Source organism: Scyliorhinus torazame, chromosome 4 (assembly GCF_047496885.1).
Source record: "Scyliorhinus torazame isolate Kashiwa2021f chromosome 4, sScyTor2.1, whole genome shotgun sequence".
NCBI classification, from domain to species: Eukaryota; Metazoa; Chordata; class Chondrichthyes; order Carcharhiniformes; family Scyliorhinidae; genus Scyliorhinus; species Scyliorhinus torazame.
In genome coordinates, this window is record NC_092710.1 from 196523157 (window position 1) to 196540964 (window position 17808).

A 17808-nucleotide genomic window follows, 5' to 3' on the forward strand; every position below is an offset into this window, starting at 1 on the left:
TTACAGACGGATTTAGATAGGCTAGACAAATGGGTCAAAATTTGCCAGATGGAGTTTGATGTGGATAAGTGCCAAAAAAATAGGAAGGCAAATTATTATCTAAATGGAAAGCAGATTCAAAATGCACTTGGGCAGAGGGATCTGGGTGTCTTTGTTCATGACTAGCATGAAGTCAGTCTGCAGGTACAGCATGTAATTAAAAAGGCAAATGGAATGTTAGCATTTATTGAAAATAAATTTATTGAAAAATGACTGCAGTATTAAAGTAGAGAAGTGTTGTTGTATTTGTATAGGGTGTTGGCGAGACCAAATCTGGAGTAGTGTGTCCAGTTTTGGTCTCCTTGTTTGAGGAAGGATGTGGTCACGTTGGAGACAGTTCAGAAGAGGTTCACCAGATTGATTCCGGTGATAAAGTTTTGACATATGGGGCGAAATTCTCCCCCAACGGCGCGATGTCCGCCGACTGGCTCCAAAAACGGCGCCAATCAGACGGGCATCGCGCCGGCCCAAAGGTGCGGAATGCTCCGCATCTTTGGGGGCCGACCCCCAACATTGAGGGGCTAGGCCGACGCCGGAGGGATTTCACCGAACGGAAGGACAAAATGGCGGCGGGCGGAGACCAGGCAGTGTGGATGCAGTGGGCGGAGGAGCAGCAGGAGGGTATCCAGCGCTGCTTCAGAGAGATTAAAACGGACCTGCTAGAGCCGATGAAGGCTTCTATTGCTAAGCTGCTGGAGACACAGATGGCCCATGGGGTGGCGATCCGCGAGGCTCGACAAAAGATCTCTGACAATGAGGACGAGATCTTAGGCCTGGCGGTAAAGGTGAAGGCGCACGAGGCGCTCCACAAGAAATGGCAGAAGCGGTTCGAGGAGATGGAGAATCGGTCGAGGCGGAAGAATCTGCGGATTCTGGGCCTCCTGGAGGGACTGGAGGGGCCAGACGTGGGGGCCTATGTGGTCACCATGTTGAACTCGCTGATGGGAGCGGAGTCCTTCCAGGGGCCCCTGGAGCTGGAAGGGGCCCATAGAGTGCTGGTGAGGAGGCCCAAGGCTAACGAGCCTCCGCGGGCGGTGCTGTTGCGGTTCCATCGGTTTGTCAATCGGGAGTGTGTGCTCAGGTGGGCCAAGAAGGAAAGGAGCAGCTGGTGGGAGAACGCGGAGGTTCGGATATATCAGGACTGGAGTGCGGAGGTGGCGAAGAGGAGGGCCGGGTACAATCGAGCGAAGGCAGTGCTGCACAGGAAGGGGGTGAAGTTTGGCATGTTGCAGCCGGCGCGACTGTGGGTTACCTATAAGGTCCGGCACCATTATTTTGAGTCTCCGGAGGAGGCGTGGGCCTTTGTTCAGGCCGAGAAGTTGGACACAGATTGAGGGTCGGGATGGGCTATTGGGGACTGCGGTTGATATGTTATGTTTATTTTCGTTCCTTTGTACTGCTCCGGATTTCTTTTTCTCTGTGTTTTTCTCTTTCGGGTCGGTGAGGGTGGCTGGGGCGGGTTGGGCACTGTTTTGGTTGGGTTGGTCGGGGAGGCTCTTGGAGGGGGGTAGGTAAACGGAACAGGGGGGCGGTGGACGGCGGTGAGATGGGGCCCCGTGGGGGAGGGGGAGGCCCGAGTCAGGGGTGAAGGGACCGGGCCTGTAAAAGGAGCTGCGTCAGAGGTGGCGGGGCCTGGTAGGTGGAAAGCGCGGGCTTTTTCCCGCGGTGAAGACTGGAGGGGGTGGGGCCTGGGCGGGGAAACGAGGGTTCTTTCCTACGCTTAGAACGGAAGGGGGAGGGGGAGAGCCTATGGATGGGGACGGGAGAGGAGGGTGTGCCACACAATGGGGGGAGTCGAAGGAGAGGCGGGAGTGGCCGGGGTCAGCAGGAGTCAGCTGACTTGCGGAAGTGCAATGGGGGGAGTAAATCAGCTAGGATGGGTCCTAGCTGGGTGGGGGGGTTGGGTAGGGGGGAATCGAGTTGCTGCTGCTATGGTCAAGGAGGAGCTGGAGCGAGTGGGGGGGGTCGAGACGGGGGTATGCCGCTGTGGGGAATGGGCCGGGTGTGGGGTGCGGGCGCGTGGCTGGCCGAGGAGGGGTCATGGCTAGTCGGCGGGGGAGGGGGCGGGTAGCTCCCTGATCCGGCTGATAACCTGGAATGTAAGGGGACTGAATGGGCCGGTTAAGCGGGCCCGCGTGTTCGCGCACCTGAAGGGGCTCAAGGCGGATGTGGTTATGCTTCAGGAGACACACCTGAAGGTCGCAGACCAGGTAAGACTGAGGAAAGAGTGGGTAGGTCAGGTGTTTCACTCGGGGCTGCGTGCCAAAAATCGAGGGGTGGCGATCTTTGTGGGAAAGAAGGTGTCATTTGAGGCGTCGAGCATTGTGGCAGATAATGGCAGTAGGTACATATTGGTAGGTGGTAAGTTGCAGGGAGAGAGGGTGGTACTGGTCAATGTGTATGCCCCGAACTAGGATGATGCGGGTTTTATGCGGCGTATGTTGGGTCGGATCCCAGACTTGGAAGTGGGGGGCCTGATAATGGGGGGGAGACTTTTACACGGTGCTGGATCCGGCACTGGATCACTCCAGGTCTAGGACGGGTCGGAAGCCGGTGGCGGCTAGTGTGCTGAGGGGTGAGGGGGTTTATGGACCAGATGGGAGGGGTGGACCCTTGGAGATTTGCAAGGCCGGGGGCTAGGGAATTTTCATTCTTCTCACATGTCCCTAAGGCTTATTCCCGAATCGACTTTTTCATTTTGAGTAGGGCGCTGATAGCGAGAGTAGAGGATACTGAGTATTCGGCAATAGCCATTTCGGACCACGCCCCGCATTGGGTGGACTTGGAGATGGGGGAGGAGAGGGACCAGCGCCCGCTGTGGTATGGGAGGCGCTGAAGGCGGTGGTGAGGGGAGAGCTGATCTCCATTAGGGCCCACAAGGAGCGGAGGGAGCGGGGGGAGAGGGAGAGGCTGGTGGGGGAGATGGTGAGGGTAGACAGGAGGTATGCGGAGGAGCCCGAGGAAGGATTGTTGAGGAAGAGTCGTAGCCTCCAGGCCGAATTCGACCTGGTGACCACCAGGAAGGCAGAGGTGCAGTGGAGAAAGGTCCAGGGGGCGGTCTACGAGTATGGGGAAAAGGCAAGCCGGATGCTGGCGCATCAGCTTCGTAAGCGGGACGCAGCTAGGGAGATCAGGGGAGTTAAGGACAGGAGAGGGAGTGTGGTGCGGAGTGGGGTTGGCATCAATGGGGTCTTCAGGGACTTTTATGAGGAATTGTACCGATCCGAGCCCCCACGGGAGGAGGGAGGGATGGGCTGCTTCCTGGACCAATTGAGGTTTCCAAAGGTGGAAGGGGGACTGGTGGCGGGATTGGGGGCCCCGATTGGGCTGGAGGAGCTGATCAAAGGGATAGGAAGCATGCAGGTGGGGAAAGCACCGGGGCCGGACGTTTTCCCGGTCGAATTCCATAAAAAATATATGGACCTGTTGAGCCCGCTGTTAGTCAGGACCTTTAATGAGGCAAGGGAGGGGGGGAGGCTTTGCCCCCGACGATGTCCCGGGCATTGATTTCCTTGATCCTGAAGCGGGACAAGGATCCCCTGCAATGTGGGTCTTACAGACCGATTTCCTTGCTAAATGAAGATGCCAAGGTGCTGGCGAAGGTCTTAGCCATGAGGATTGAGGATTGTGTGCCGCAGGTCATCCACGAAGACCAGACGGGGTTCGTGAAGGGGAGGCAGTTGAATGCGAATGTGCAGAGGCTTTTGAACGTTATCATGATGCCGGCGAGGGAGGGGGAGGCGGAGATAGTGGTGGCGATGTTCGCTGAGAAAGCCTTCGATAGGGTAGCGTGGGGGTACCTGTGGGAGGTGCTGAAGAGGTTCGGGTTTGGGGAGGGGTTTGTCAGGTGGGTTAGGCTGTTGTATGAGGTCCCGATGGCAAGTGTGACCACAAACAGGAGGAGGTCCGAGTACTTTCGGTTGCACCGAGGGACGAGACAGGGGTGTCCCTTGTCCCCCCTGCTCTTCGCACTGGCGATTGAACCCCTGGCTATGGCACAGAGGGTGTCAAGGAACTGGAGGGTGTTTGTGCAGGGTGGGGAGGAGCATAGGGTGTCACTTTATGCGGACGACCTGCTGCTGTATGGGGCGGACACGGTGGGAGGAATGCCGGAGGTAATGAGGATTCTTAGGGAATTCGGGGACTTTTCGAGGTACAAGCTCAACATGGGGAAGAGCGAGCTGTTCGTAGTTCATCCAGGGGACCAGGAGAGGGGGATTGGCGAGCTCCCACTAAAAAAGGCGGCGAGGAGCTTCAGGTATTTGGGGGTCCAGGTGGCCAGGAGCTGGGGGGCCCTGCATAGGCTTAATTTTACAAGGCTGGTGGAGCAAATGGAGGAGGAGTTCAAGAGGTGGGACGTGTTGCCGCTATCCTTGGCGGGTAGGGTGCAGTCAATCAAAATGACGGTGCTCCCAAGGTTTTTGTTCCTGTTCCAGTGCCACCCCGTGTTTATCCCGAAGGCTTTTTTCAGGCGGGTTAACAGGAGTATAATGGGGTTTGTGTGGGCGCGAGGGACTCTGAGGTTGAGAAGGGTTTTCCTGGAGCGGAGTAGAGATAGGGGGGGACTGCCGCTGCCCAACATCTGTGGGTACTACTGGGCCGCCAATGCGACGATGCTGCGCAAGTGGGTGATGGGGGGGGAGGGGGCTGCATGGAAGAGGCAGGAGACGGCATCTTGTGTGGGTACGAGTCTGGGGGCGCTGGCAACGGCGCTGCTGCCGCTCCCTCCAAGGAGGTATACCACGAGCCCGGTGGTGGTGGCTGCCCTCAAAATCTGGGGGCAGTGGAGGCGGCACAGGGGGGAAGTTGGGGCCTCAGCGTGGACCCCATTACGGGGAACCACCGGTTCGCCCCAGGAAGAACAGGTGGAGGGTTTTCGGGGTGGCACAGGGCAGGGATACGAAAGTTGGGGGACCTGTTTGTGGACGGGAAGTTCGCGAGCTTGGGTGAGCTGGAGAAGAAGTACGGGTTCCCCCCGGGGAACACCTTCAGGTACTTACAGGTAAGGACGTTTGCCAGACGGCAGGTGGTGGAATTCCCGCGGCTACTGCCACAGGCAGTACAGGACAGGGTGCTCTCGGGGGGGGGGGGGGGGGGGGGGGGGGTGGGAGTGGGAAGATCTCGCAAACTTACCAGGTGATGCAGGAGGAGGAGGAGGCCTCGGTGGTGGCGTTGAAAGGTAAGTGGGAGGAGGAGTTGGGAGAGGAGATTGAGGAAGGGACGTGGGCAGATGCCCGAGGGAGGGTGAACTCTTCCTCATCGTGCGCGAGGCTCAGCCTCATACAGTTTAAGGTGCTGCACAGGGCACACATGACCGGGACAAGGATGAGCCGTTTTTTTGGGGGGGGAGGACAGGTGCATTAGGTGCTCAGGGAGCCCAGCAAATCACACCCATATGTTCTGGGCATGCCCAGCGCTGGAGGGATTTTGGAAGGGCGTAGCAAGGAGGGTGTGAAGTGTGGTAGGATACAGGGTCAAACCGGGCTGGGGGCTCACAATATTAGGTGTGTCAGAGGAGCCGGGAGTGCAGGAGGCGAAAGAGTCCGGAATTCTGGCCTTTGCGTCCCTGGTAGCCCGGCGAAGGATTCTCCTTCAGTGGAAAGATGAGAGGCCCCCAAGTGTGGAATCCTGGATCAGTGATATGGCAGGGTTCATTAAATTGGAGAGGGTGAAATTCGCCTTGAGAGGGTCGGTACAAGGGTTCTTCAGGTGGTGGCAACCGTTCTTAGACTTCCTGGCAGAATGATAGACATTGGTCAATGGCAGCAGCAGCTCGGGGCGGGGGGGGGGGGGGGGGGGGGGGGTTTACTTTATTACTTTATTATTGTTTTTGTTATTTACACTGAAGGGTCTGAGGGGGTGTAAATACCTGTTGTGTTAAGTCGGGGTGTTAATGTTAATTTATTATTTATGTACAGTGGGGAGTGGGGTATGGAGGGTTGTTTTTCTGGACTGTGTTTTGTACTTAACCCTGTTGGGTTCTTTTTTTTCTCATTTTGTTATTGATATTTTTTGAAAACCTTTAATAAAATTTTTTTTAAAAAAATATACATATATATATTCGCTGGAGTTTAGATGGATGAAAGGGGGATCTGATTGAGGTATATAAAATACTGAGAGGGATTGGTAAAGTAAACATATACCAAATGTTCCCCCTTGTGGGGTAATCTAGAATGAGAGGTCACAGATATAGGTTGAGAGACACAGCTTTAAAATTGAGATGAGGACCAACTACTTCTCGCAGAGAGTGGTGAATTTGTGGAACTCGCTGCCCCATAGTACAGTGGAGTCTGAATCATTAAATGGTTTCAAGAAGGAGATAGATGTATTTCTGATTTTTAAAAATGTGTTAAAGGGATATGGGGAACAGGTGGGGAAGTGGGTTTGAGACCAGGAAGAGATCAGCCATAATCTGATTGAATGGCGGAGCAGGCTCGAAGGGCTGAATTGCCGACTTCTGCTCCTAATTCCTATGTTCCCATGATTCCTCAACAAAACCTGTAATAGGGTCCCCCCCCCCAGAGACCCCTGTAATAAGGGGACCCCCCAAGGACCCTGTGCCTAAAGGAACCCCCTCCACAGATCCCTCCTCTCCCCACCCCCCCCCCCTCTTTCCCCCCCGCCCTTCTCCCCCCCCCCCTCCAGAAAAGGGACCCCTGTCTGGAAGCTGGAGACAAGTGCAAACATGGGCACTGGGAAGCAGTATAGCTGTAACACTTACCTTGCAGCTCCACATGTCCATTCCTGCAATGCCTGGATCTGGTTCCCCCAAATCCATTAGCTGCAAGCCATGCATAGCTTTTGAGTAGTGGTCTGTGATTGACAGTCTGTAGAAAACATCTGCAGCTTTGGTTCATTCATATCCTTTCACGCTCAGTGGCCTGTGCGGTGAAATCCTAATGTTTGTGAACATTAACAACATCAAAGAGAGTTAAGTGCAGTAAAATCATACGGTTGACTGATTGGAATGCAGTTTGTGCTTGCAATGCACTTACACCTCTATAATGTGGTGAATGTTGCCCCCTTGGCCCAACGCGAAGTTCAACACATCTGGACTACACTGGTAAAAACCACAAGTGATCTGCACCCACATGATTCCCAGCCGTGGGGCCCCGGGAACCACTGGAGACCGGGACATTCAGACCCATTAATTTGCATCCCCTGTTGGCGTGCATCGTAGACCTTGTTCACACTGCCAGCGGAGAGGTAGAGCATTGAGTTCTGTTTGGTGCCCGGCGGCGATTCTGATTTTCCCCCGATGCCCAATTCTCCTTCCCATTGGGGAACATATTCCAGGCAACCCGGGACAGAGAATCCCGCCCATATTCTCCCAAACAGAATTCACCCCTATAAATAAACAAGCTTTTAATAATGTTATAAGCAGAACCTCTGGGTCTTAATTCTCCACTTCCTGCTGGTGGAAGCACAAATTGTGAATGGGTAAAAAATAGCATGCAATAGAAAAATGGTGATTTGCACCCTGTGCCCATTCCCCCACCATGCTCTGGTCTCCCGCTGGTGGCAATATAAACGTTTGCATCCCGCCCCAGTGGTCATGCAAAATGTTAAATTTCATGGATTTAAACCTCATTAGCGGGTTGGGCCTTCCGCAATACTCCCTCTGCCCCTCTTAGGCAGAGGTCACACGGGTGCCAATTGGTGCAAGTATTTACAAGCAGAAACTAGGCTCCATCGCTGTTGAGGGGGAGCGAGAGGCTTAAAAAACTCTCAAAGATTGTCGGGCATGGTGGGTATCATCAAGGGGATGGCATGGTCATGCTCAATCAGTGGTCCACCAGGTGTTGGCACTCCTCAGAAGTGATGGCAGGGGATTAGCAGAGCTTACACCAAGCAAAGAACACCTCCACCGTGACCTTTGAAACCCTCCCGGGTTCTGTGTCCCTCTCAGGGCAGAAGCCTCACAAGCAACCCCCACCCCTCAGGATCACGAGTTATCTCCTCCTGGTTAGACTGGCAGCACTGACTGCCTCTGCCACCACCTCCTAGGCGCTGTTCAGGAGGGTGGGTTTGAGTCTGCGGCACACCTTGGGGTGTTCCTCCTCTCCTCATTGGCTTCGAGCAGTGGGTTCACCGCACACTCCCGATGTCGGGGGCAAGGTCTTCTCTGAGCTATATTCATGGTTGTAATGTGTGTGTGGTGAGTGGAGTGCTTAAAACAGCTCCAGCTGTCAGGCTCTTTACTGCTAAGTCCGGCCCCATCAGTTACACTGCCCGCTGTGCTGGGAATTGCTTCCAATTCTTGCAGGCAGAGTGCTGGCCCATTTGCATGTCCTAAATCACGGAACGAATCGCGCCCCGCCCTCCCTGCCCCAAATGGAAACGCAAATTGCATGATATTCGCTCCCGGCAGGAACATCTCCCAAACGGAGAATCCAGCCTCTAATGTTTAACTTTTTCTTTCAGATTTCGTTTAACTTTCCCGGAATCAAGAAATAGTCTTCAACAGGCTGGATACCAAGCTGCTGGATTGGGTGCTACTCTTGCTGTGGCCCTCGTTGGAGGAATCATCACAGGTCAGAATATGAAATACTACCAATAATACTTTGTTCCATGCACTTTTCATCACAAATAGAAATACAAGAATTAATCAAGTAAAAAATAATTGTTTGGATTGCAATTTCTGAACTTGATGTAGGTCCAGGAACCTTTGTTGCCCATTGTAGAAGTGTATTTACCCATTTTTAATACTTAAACCTGGCTCCCCTATTCAAGTTAAATGTGATCATATTCAAACTAGCCAGGCTTTATAGGCCTGGTAGCCTGTTAGTCAAGATGGTGATGGAAGGTTGCAAATTGACATGTTGGCCACAATTCTCCAGGGCCGTTAGCCCCAGATGGAATTCCTGGTGGTCTCTTCAAATCGGGTGTGAGTCCCAAAACGGGATTCTCACCGTTGCGAGTCTCCCAGCTTGCTGCACCTGGCCCGATCATGTTCTTGGCCAAAGCAGGTGAGAACCTGAATACAGCTGATCAAGCCCTGAATTTAAATATAATTGCCAGGTTTGAGGCCGGAGGCTCCAGTCTCCCGGTATGCTCCTATTTCCCCCACAGCTGGAAATCCCCTGGGCGCCAATCTCTCCTGGTCCTGACAAGCAGGGGCCAGACACCATGGAGGGGGGCAAGTGGGTGAGTATCCTCTCTACACTTCCCTTCAGAGTGACTAGCAGGTTCCTTCAGAGGAGGTGGGGATCGGGGGGGGGGGGGAAGGGCTCAGGCTGCAATGGAGGGACCAAGGTCAGTGGACATTCCCAGGATAGGGGTCGTGTGGCAAGTCTTCCATCATTAAATTGACTTGCAGCATGTCAGGTTGTGGTTAAAAGTGTACACTCTGATGTGTTGGTACTGCCAAGGAGTGGGGTCCGAAAGGGGATACTGGCGATACTGAGCAGGGGGGGCTGCATTTTACAAGCCACAAGATGTTACTCACTTAGGAGAGGGGGGCCACCTTGCCAGTGTTTGGGGGGAGCTTGCCAGTATTTTGGAGAGGGGCTTGCCAGCGATTCAGGGGGAGGGGGGGGAGGCTTGAAGAGATCTGGGGCGGGGGGGGCTTGCCTGAGATCCAGTGCGGCAGGCGGGGTTTGCGTGGGTTTCACCCCACAACCCAAAGATGTGCAGGGTAGGTGGATTGGCCACGTTAAATTGCCACTTATTTGGAAAACTGAATTGGGTACTCCAAATTTATTTATAAAAAATAAGTAACTGCAAATATACAAGAGTGTCCTCAGGCATCAATGTTAGGCAGATCGCTTCTGACCATTTATGAAGCCAACCAATTAACAATTTCTTATTACATTGTGCAACTATTATACATATTTATTATATGACTGCCTGAAAGAGCCAATGTGATTGACTGATTACTCCTATTGACATCCCCATCATAAAGTGTGATCTATGCAAAACTAACAAAAGTGACTCAGTTTTGCAGAAATGTTAGTGCATGGCACATTAAAACATACTAACTTGTGCTCCGATGATATGGCGAAATTTGCATTCAAGATGCAGAATAATAATAATCTTTTTATTGTCACAAGTAGGCTTACATTAACACTGCAATGAAGTTACTGTGAAAAGCCCCTCGTCGCCACATTCTGGCACCTGTTTGGGTACACCGAGGGAGAATTCGGAATGCCCAATTCACCTAACAGCACGTCTGTCGGGACTTGTGGGAGGAAACTGTTGGAAACCCATGCAGACACGCAAACTCCACACAGACAATGACCCAAGCCAGGAATTGAACCTGGGACCCTGGAGCTGTGAAGCAACAGTGCTAACCACTGTGATACCGTGCCGCCCCTTAACTATGTCCTTAACTATGAGGAACTGTCCTAACTTTTCAGTTTTGGATGTTATCCTGCGCTCAGCATTTTCCTACAACCAACAAATCAATATAGGGATGCAACAATTTTAATTGGTGTCAATATATTGTTAATCAAGTAGCAAGTATTCACACAAAGGCGACTTCTCTTGCAGGTTTTCAAAAGAAACCTTAGATTAATTTGAAGATCGAACATTTATTTGTTTGATTAATAGATCATTGTAGGAATAACTTATCTTTCAAAGGACCTTGATAACAGAAAACCACTTATAAAGCTGGCAAAATATTGGGCGCGATTCAGCAGACTTGAGTTAAAGGCCGCTGAATAGGCCAAGAGACATCCCACTAGTCAGTGGTACTCTGCTGTTTTGTTTGGCCTCAGGGAGATTCTCTCCACCGGGATCACACTTAGAGGGATTTCCTGCTGACAGGCTGATCTCACTAGCAGGAAAGGCTGCTCGATATCTGGGCACCATTTTGAAAGGCTGCTCCGATCTTCCCCCCAACCCAATTCGCAACTTTGGGGAGGCTCCCAGAAACCCACTTCCTTCAAGCCCCTCCCCCCCTCTAGCTGGCAATGTATATCCCCCCCCCCCCCCCCCCCCCCCCCCGGCCCGGTCCCTGATGGTGTCAACCTGTCACCTGGGCACCCTGGCATTGCCAGCCTGACACCCTGGAAGCAGTGCCACCTGGGCACCCTACAAACCTGGCAGTGCCAAGGTGTCCAGGTGTCAAGGGGGAGGGCCCGGGCACAATTCTGTTCTTTCCCGACCACTCGGTGGTCTCCAATGGCCTGGGAGACCTCCCCAGGTGCCGTTAAGACTGGTCCATATTTGTGTGGACCAGTACTAAATGGCGTAGTGGCGAGGTCTCCCAGGCATGGTCGTTGAGTCCTGGGCGCTGGGTGAACCCGATGAACACACATTTAAATTAACCTAATGACGCATTTAAATTTGCTGGTCTTGATCACACCCAGTGAGGCAAGATCCAGATTGCAACTTCTCACGAGATGCCGATGAATCTCACAAGACTTTGAGTGTCGCGAATCTCGCAAGAGGCCTCTTGCGAGTTCAACGATCTCATCCTGACACCAAGTCGGGCGTGACAAGGCACTGAATCACGCCCATTATTTAAGAGATAAATGTCAATAAAAACTGGGAACTGTATCGTAGGCAAAAAATTGATGAGCTGTGCTATGATGGGATTCTTCCTTTCACTATGTAGACAAATTAAATGCTCTAATGGAAAAGATAGCTATTTATAATTCAAAGAGCAACCTATCCTCTCTTTACAGGTTTCATTCTACTCATTCCCTTTTGGGGGCAACCACCAGATCAAAATTGTTTTGATGATCAAATTTACTGGGAGGTACGAAATTTCAGTATGTTCACATAAAGTTTCACATTAGAGTGCCACCTTTTTAACTTTATTTATGGCTTAAATTTTGCATTCTATTCTGCTCATGTGCTGAAAGGGGATTCGTTATTTTGTTTTTAATGAATCTAATGTTGCCTTCATACTTCAATATTGACATTGTCTTCCACATATCTTGAGTACTGAATCTCAGAAATGAGTATTTAATAGACATTATTAGTGCTGAACATATTGCGTTCAGGCTGGGGGGAGGGGGAGGTCGGAAATTGTTTCAGGGCCTCGGAGATTGAGTCGCCATTTAAAAATGGTGTCTCGATCTCTCGCTACAATGGGGAGTTCCGGTGCGCGGAGCTCCCCACTGAACAAAACGGGGCTAAGTACAGTCTCAACCGTGCATTCCCCATTCAGGCCTCTTATTCAGCGCGAGTCGCATTGAATAGCCACGTATTTAGCGGCACTGTGAGTGCTGGGAGACATGCGGCTAAATGTGCTTGCTAGGAGACTTTGTTCCCTTTTGGGATAATCGTGCCCATCCTCGCCACATCCACCCTGCCAAGAACCCTCAGGATCTTATGTTTCAATCAAGTCCTCGCTTACTTTTCAAAAGTACAGTGGATACAAGCTGAGTCTATCCAACATTTCCTCATTAGACAACCAGCCCATTCCAGGTTAAATCTTCTGTGAACTGCTAAAGAGTTACTAAAAATAACTTTCTAGTCTGTTCAGCTGTTGTTCATATTGGACTTTAGTGGTTGCTTAAGATTGGCCGGTGGCTCCATCAATCCCAGCAGCGCCAGGCACACGCCAATAATAATAATAATATTGATAACCTTTTCTATCACAAGTAGGCTTACATTAACACTGCAATGAAGTTACTGTGAAAAGCCCCTAGTCGCCACATTCCACAGCCTGTTCGGGTACACAGAGGGAGAATTCAGAATGTCCAAATTACCTAACAGTCAGTGGCCAATGCTGGGAGTGCTGGTGAACAAAGGACCCCAAGGTCTTAGATCCAAGGAGCAGGTAAGGCCAGGGATGGTTTGGGCAGGGTAGGGTGAGCGGCCAGTGGGGAGGGGGTTGGGGTTGGGTTTAAGAGAGCAAATGGTTATGAGGGAACCAAAGGTAGGCTACTCCACAATCGGTAAAGGACAGCTCCCAAAGAACTTTCCTATCCCCCACATTAACAAGTTGAAATGAAAAATCAGGGTTCCTGCTTCCAAACATTTTAGGGCGTGAGCACGATCCACGTCATAACAAGCCTAATTCACCCTTAATTGTTCATTTAATGACAGCAGTGAGACTACCACATTATAGGGGTTAGCTCAGAGGTGGAAGAATGGGTGCCCACCTAATTTAATTGCCCCCCGTCCCACACAAACACACACAGCAAACACTGGAGGCATGATAGATTCAGCCCATTCAAGTTCAACGAACGTGCAAAATCATTATTTTTTTTCTTTTAATCATGTGATTCTTTTACTTAATCACAGGTGCCAAATGGTAAAAATGAACATGAAGATTTGCTTTCTTCAGAACATGGAAGGCAGACAACTAATGCTGACGCATGATCCAACATGATTTTTTTTTACGTACATCAACTTTTAGAGCCAACTAAAAGGAATTCAGCAGTGTTAAGTTGTAAACAGTGTTCTTTCTAAATATTTTATGTGGTAGTCTATTCACAACAACAAAGAACAAAGAACAAAGAAATGTACAGCACAGGAACAGGCCCTTCGGCCCTCCAAGCCCGTGCCGACCATACTGCCCGACTAAACTACAATCTTCTACACTTCCTGGGTCCGTATCCTTCTATTCCCATCCTATTCATATATTTGTCAAGATGCCCCTTAAATGTCCCTATCGTCCCTGCCTCCACTACCTCCTCCGGTAGTGAGTTCCAGGCACCCACTACCCTCTGCGTAAAAAACTTGCCTCGTACATCTACTCTAAACTTTGCCCCTCTCACCTTAAACCTATGCCCCCTAGTAATTGACCCCTCTACCCTGGGGAAAAGCCTCTGACTATCCACTCTGTCTATGCCCCTCATAATTTTGTATACCTCTATCAGGTCGCCCCTCAACCTCCTTCGTTCCAGTGAGAACAAACCGAGTTTATTCAATCGCTCCTCATAGCTTATGCCCTCCATACCAGGCAACATTCTGGTAAATCTCTTCTGCACCCTCTCTAAAGCCTCCACATCCTTCTGGTAGTGTGGCGACCAGAATTGAACACTATACTCCAAGTGTGGCCTAACTAAGGTTCTATACAGCTGCAACATGACTTGCCAATTCTTATACTCAATGCCCCGGCCAATGAAGGCAAGCATGCCGTATGCCTTCTTGACTACCTTCTCCACCTGTGTAGCCCCTTTCAGTGATCTGTGGACCTGTACTCCTAGATCTCTTTGACTTTCAATACTCTTGAGGGTTCTACCATTCACTGTATATTCCCTACCTGCATTAGCCCTTCCAAAATGCATTACCTCACATTTGTCCAGGTTAAACTCCATCTGCCATCTCTCCGCCCAAGTCTCCAGACAATCTAAATCCTGCTGTATCCTCAGACAGTCCTCATCGCTATCCGCAATTCCACCAACCTTTGTGTCGTCTGCAAACTTACTAATCAGACCAGTTACATTTTCCTCCAAATCATTTATATATACTACAAAGAGCAAAGGTCCCAGCACTGATCCCTGTGGAACACCACTGGTCACAGCCCTCCAATTAGAAAAGCATCCCTCCATTGCTACCCTCTGCCTTCTATGGCCTAGCCAGTTCTGTATCCACCTTGCCAGTTCACCCCTGATCCCGTGTGACTTCACCTTTTGTACTAGTCTACCATGAGGGACCTTGTCAAAGGCCTTACTGAAGTCCATATAGACAACATCTACTGCCCTACCCGCATCAATCATCTTAGTGACCTCCTCGAAAAACTCTATCAAGTTAGTGAGACACGACCTCCCCTTCACAAAACCGTGCTGCCTCTCACTAATACGTCCATTTGCTTCCAAATGGGAGTAGATCCTGTCTCGAAGAATTCTCTCCAGTAATTTCCCTACCACTGAAGTAAGGCTCACCGGCCTGTAGTTCCCGGGATTATCCCTGCCACCCTTCTTAAATAGAGGAACAACATTGGCTATTCTCCAGTCCTCCGGGACATCCCCTGAAGACAGCGAGGATCCAAAGATTTCTGTCAAGGCCTCAGCAATTTCCTCTCCAGCCTCCTTCAGTATTCTGGGGTAGATCCCATCCGGCCCTGGGGACTTATCTACCTTAATATTTTTTAAGACACCCAACAAAAATGCATAACAAAAGAAGATTTCAGATTGCAACAGAATTAACTTTCTGTACTTTCTAAAGTATAATAATCAGATAAAAACAAAACATTTTTCTCCACTGGTAAATATGCATTCTTTTGATATACCTTTTTGGTCATGTCTTTCTTAATTTGCTGAACCCCATTTGTTTTACCGATACACAACAGTTAGAATTCTCTTTTTCAAGTTGTAGTTGCAGGGAGGTAGGACTTCAGGTGATTGTGGATTCAATCACACTACAGGACAAATTGGCTGACAGTAAGATACTGAAGGAGTTCTACATTGCTGAAGGTGCAGTCTTTCGGATTGAGAGGCGCTGTTCAGCTTGTCAAGTGGATTTACAAGATCCGGTGGCACTATTTGAAGAGTGGAGATGGTAACATTGTGGTAATGTCACTGGACAAGTAATCCAGAGGCCCAGGCTAATGCTCTGTGTACATTGGTTCGAATCCCAGCTGGTGAAATTTTAATTCAATTAATAAAGCTAGTCAGTAATGGTGACCAGGAAACAATCATCAACTGTGGAAAAACCATCTGGTTCACTTCCCTGATGGAATGGACATCTGCCATCCTTCCTTGATCTGGCACATGTGACTCCAGCCCGCAACAATGTCGTTGACTCTAATTGCCCTGTATAATGGCCGAGCAAACCACACAGTTGAAGGACGATTAGGATTGGGCAACAAATGTTGGCCTTGCCAGTGAAACCCACATTCCATCAAAATAATAAAGAAAATATAATATGGGGAGTTCTCCCAATTTTAGCACCAACATTAATGTGCCAACCAAGAACACCAAACGAGGGTATCTGGTTATTTCATTGTTGTTTGTGAGGCTTCATGAGGGCAGATTCAGCTACCACATGTAACAACAGTGATTATACTTCAAAGCAAGACATTAATTGCATGTGAAACCATTTGGATGCCCCAAGGATATGAAAGGTACAATATGAATGCAAAATTCTTTATTGTGCTGTCTAGTATATACTAAAGTAGGGATACTAAAGTCACCCTCAGTGTCCCTCAAATAAGAAGTAGAAAATAAATCATCCAGGGTTCTGAATCCTCATCAATGTTGAAAAATCATTGGGCAGTGCACATACAAGGACAGAACTCGGCTTGTTTATATTTCTCATATGTCAAATACCCTGCCATTATTCACCAGTTTTATTCATAAAGAATGGCCACTTTGGTCAAGTGTTGGACAGGCTGCTGATACTTAAGAAATATTTTCCCAACACGAACCAGTGCATTGAAAAAAAAGGGAAGGAAATTAAGGAAACTAAATTTTAACACAAATAAGTTAAATAAAAATCTGAAGTTGGTGAATGAACTAAGATCAAAGAACAAAAATAGATTTATAGCATTGACTATTGTATTTCCAAAAACCTTTCTACACAAACTCCTTACAAGAATAATTTACATCCACATAACAGTGCGAATTGTGCCTAGGTTTATAAGGAGAGTGCAATCCGACAAAAATTGACACCAAACCGAAGGAGGAATTAGGTAGGTGACTAAGATGAAAGGGGTAGGTTTTAAGGAGTGTCTTAAAGCAGGAAAGAAAGGTGGCGAGATTAAGGGAGGAGATTCCAGAGTTTAGTGCCTACACAGCTTGAAAGCATGTCTACCAATACTGGAACAAAGGAGGTGAGGCAGAACTGGAAGAACGCAGAACTCAGAGCATTTTAGAGGTGAAGTAGTCGACAGAAGCGAAGCCATGGAGGAATTGAAAGATTACACTCAAGGCAAGACTATCACAATTTCTCATGCAGATGGAAAGGACCATTATAAGCTATTTAAATTTTTCAAAAATAAATGTACTCTGCAGCTTTTGAAATCTATACTTTTACCTGTAATATAAAATATTTCCAAACCAAATTTCCTGTAAATCTGTAGCAGTGAAGAGTAAGAACTACATATTGAAATAAAATGATGCATAGAAAGCTACAAAATGGTAATCTTGCTGGTGTGAAATATTATATTGAACAACAAAATAATTAGATTTTTGATGTTGGTGAGCATTAGCAAACATCGTTGCTAAAATGTAGGTATAAATTTTATAAATGGAACGTCGTAGATCACTGGTTTCATTATTCTGTGTAAAATTCTATAATACCTGTGAATGTAGCGGAAATACTCGCAGTGATCCAGTGAAAAGTAATATACATTAACAAAAAATAACAGGTGGACACACAATGTATCCCCTAGCTTGTGAAAAGGCTTCAATGGAACCCATATTGCGTGTTTAATAGATCAAATGCTGTCTAAAAGTTACAAATTCCCATGTAACAATGTGCCCAATAGTTTTTCTAAGAAATGCGTGTTCTGTTTTTATAGAAAATTTCTAACTGCTGATTCTTCATTATTATCTACTTGTTTAAATTTCTATACATGTTTTATAACACAATTACTTTTAAAATAAAAGGTATGGCAGCCTAGAGTTATTGTATTTGACAAGTAACATGGAAGTTGTGAGTTCACGTTCTACCATGTAGAACCATGAGACAAAATTCAATAAATGTAGTATTTTCATACAATTTTACAACACAGGAGGAAGCCATTTGGCCCATCAAATGTGTGTGCTAGCACCAGAAAAATAACTAGGGAAGCTACCTTATTCTCATGAAAATTCTGTCCTCCTTACTTGGACTGGCCGACGTTTATTATTTAAAAAAAAAAAAAATTTAGAGTACCCAATTCAATTTTTCCAATTAAGAGGCAATTTAGCATGGCCAATCCAC

At 48.8% G+C, this 17808-nt stretch overlaps 1 protein-coding gene across 1 annotated transcript in view; it reads left to right on the top strand.

Moving 5' to 3' along the window:
* The window catches only part of LOC140410677 (ammonium transporter Rh type A-like), a 93457-nt gene extending 75952 nt beyond the window's left edge, over positions 1–17505 (top strand). The window contains exons 8-11 of the mRNA XM_072499063.1: positions 8464–8573; positions 11670–11743; positions 13240–13430; positions 15048–17505. Of these exons, the coding sequence (XP_072355164.1) occupies positions 8464–8573; positions 11670–11743; positions 13240–13317 (262 nt within the window). The 3' untranslated portion in view covers positions 13318–13430; positions 15048–17505. The remainder of the gene's footprint in view (positions 1–8463; positions 8574–11669; positions 11744–13239; positions 13431–15047) is intronic.
* The last annotated feature ends 303 nt before the right edge of the window (positions 17506–17808 follow it).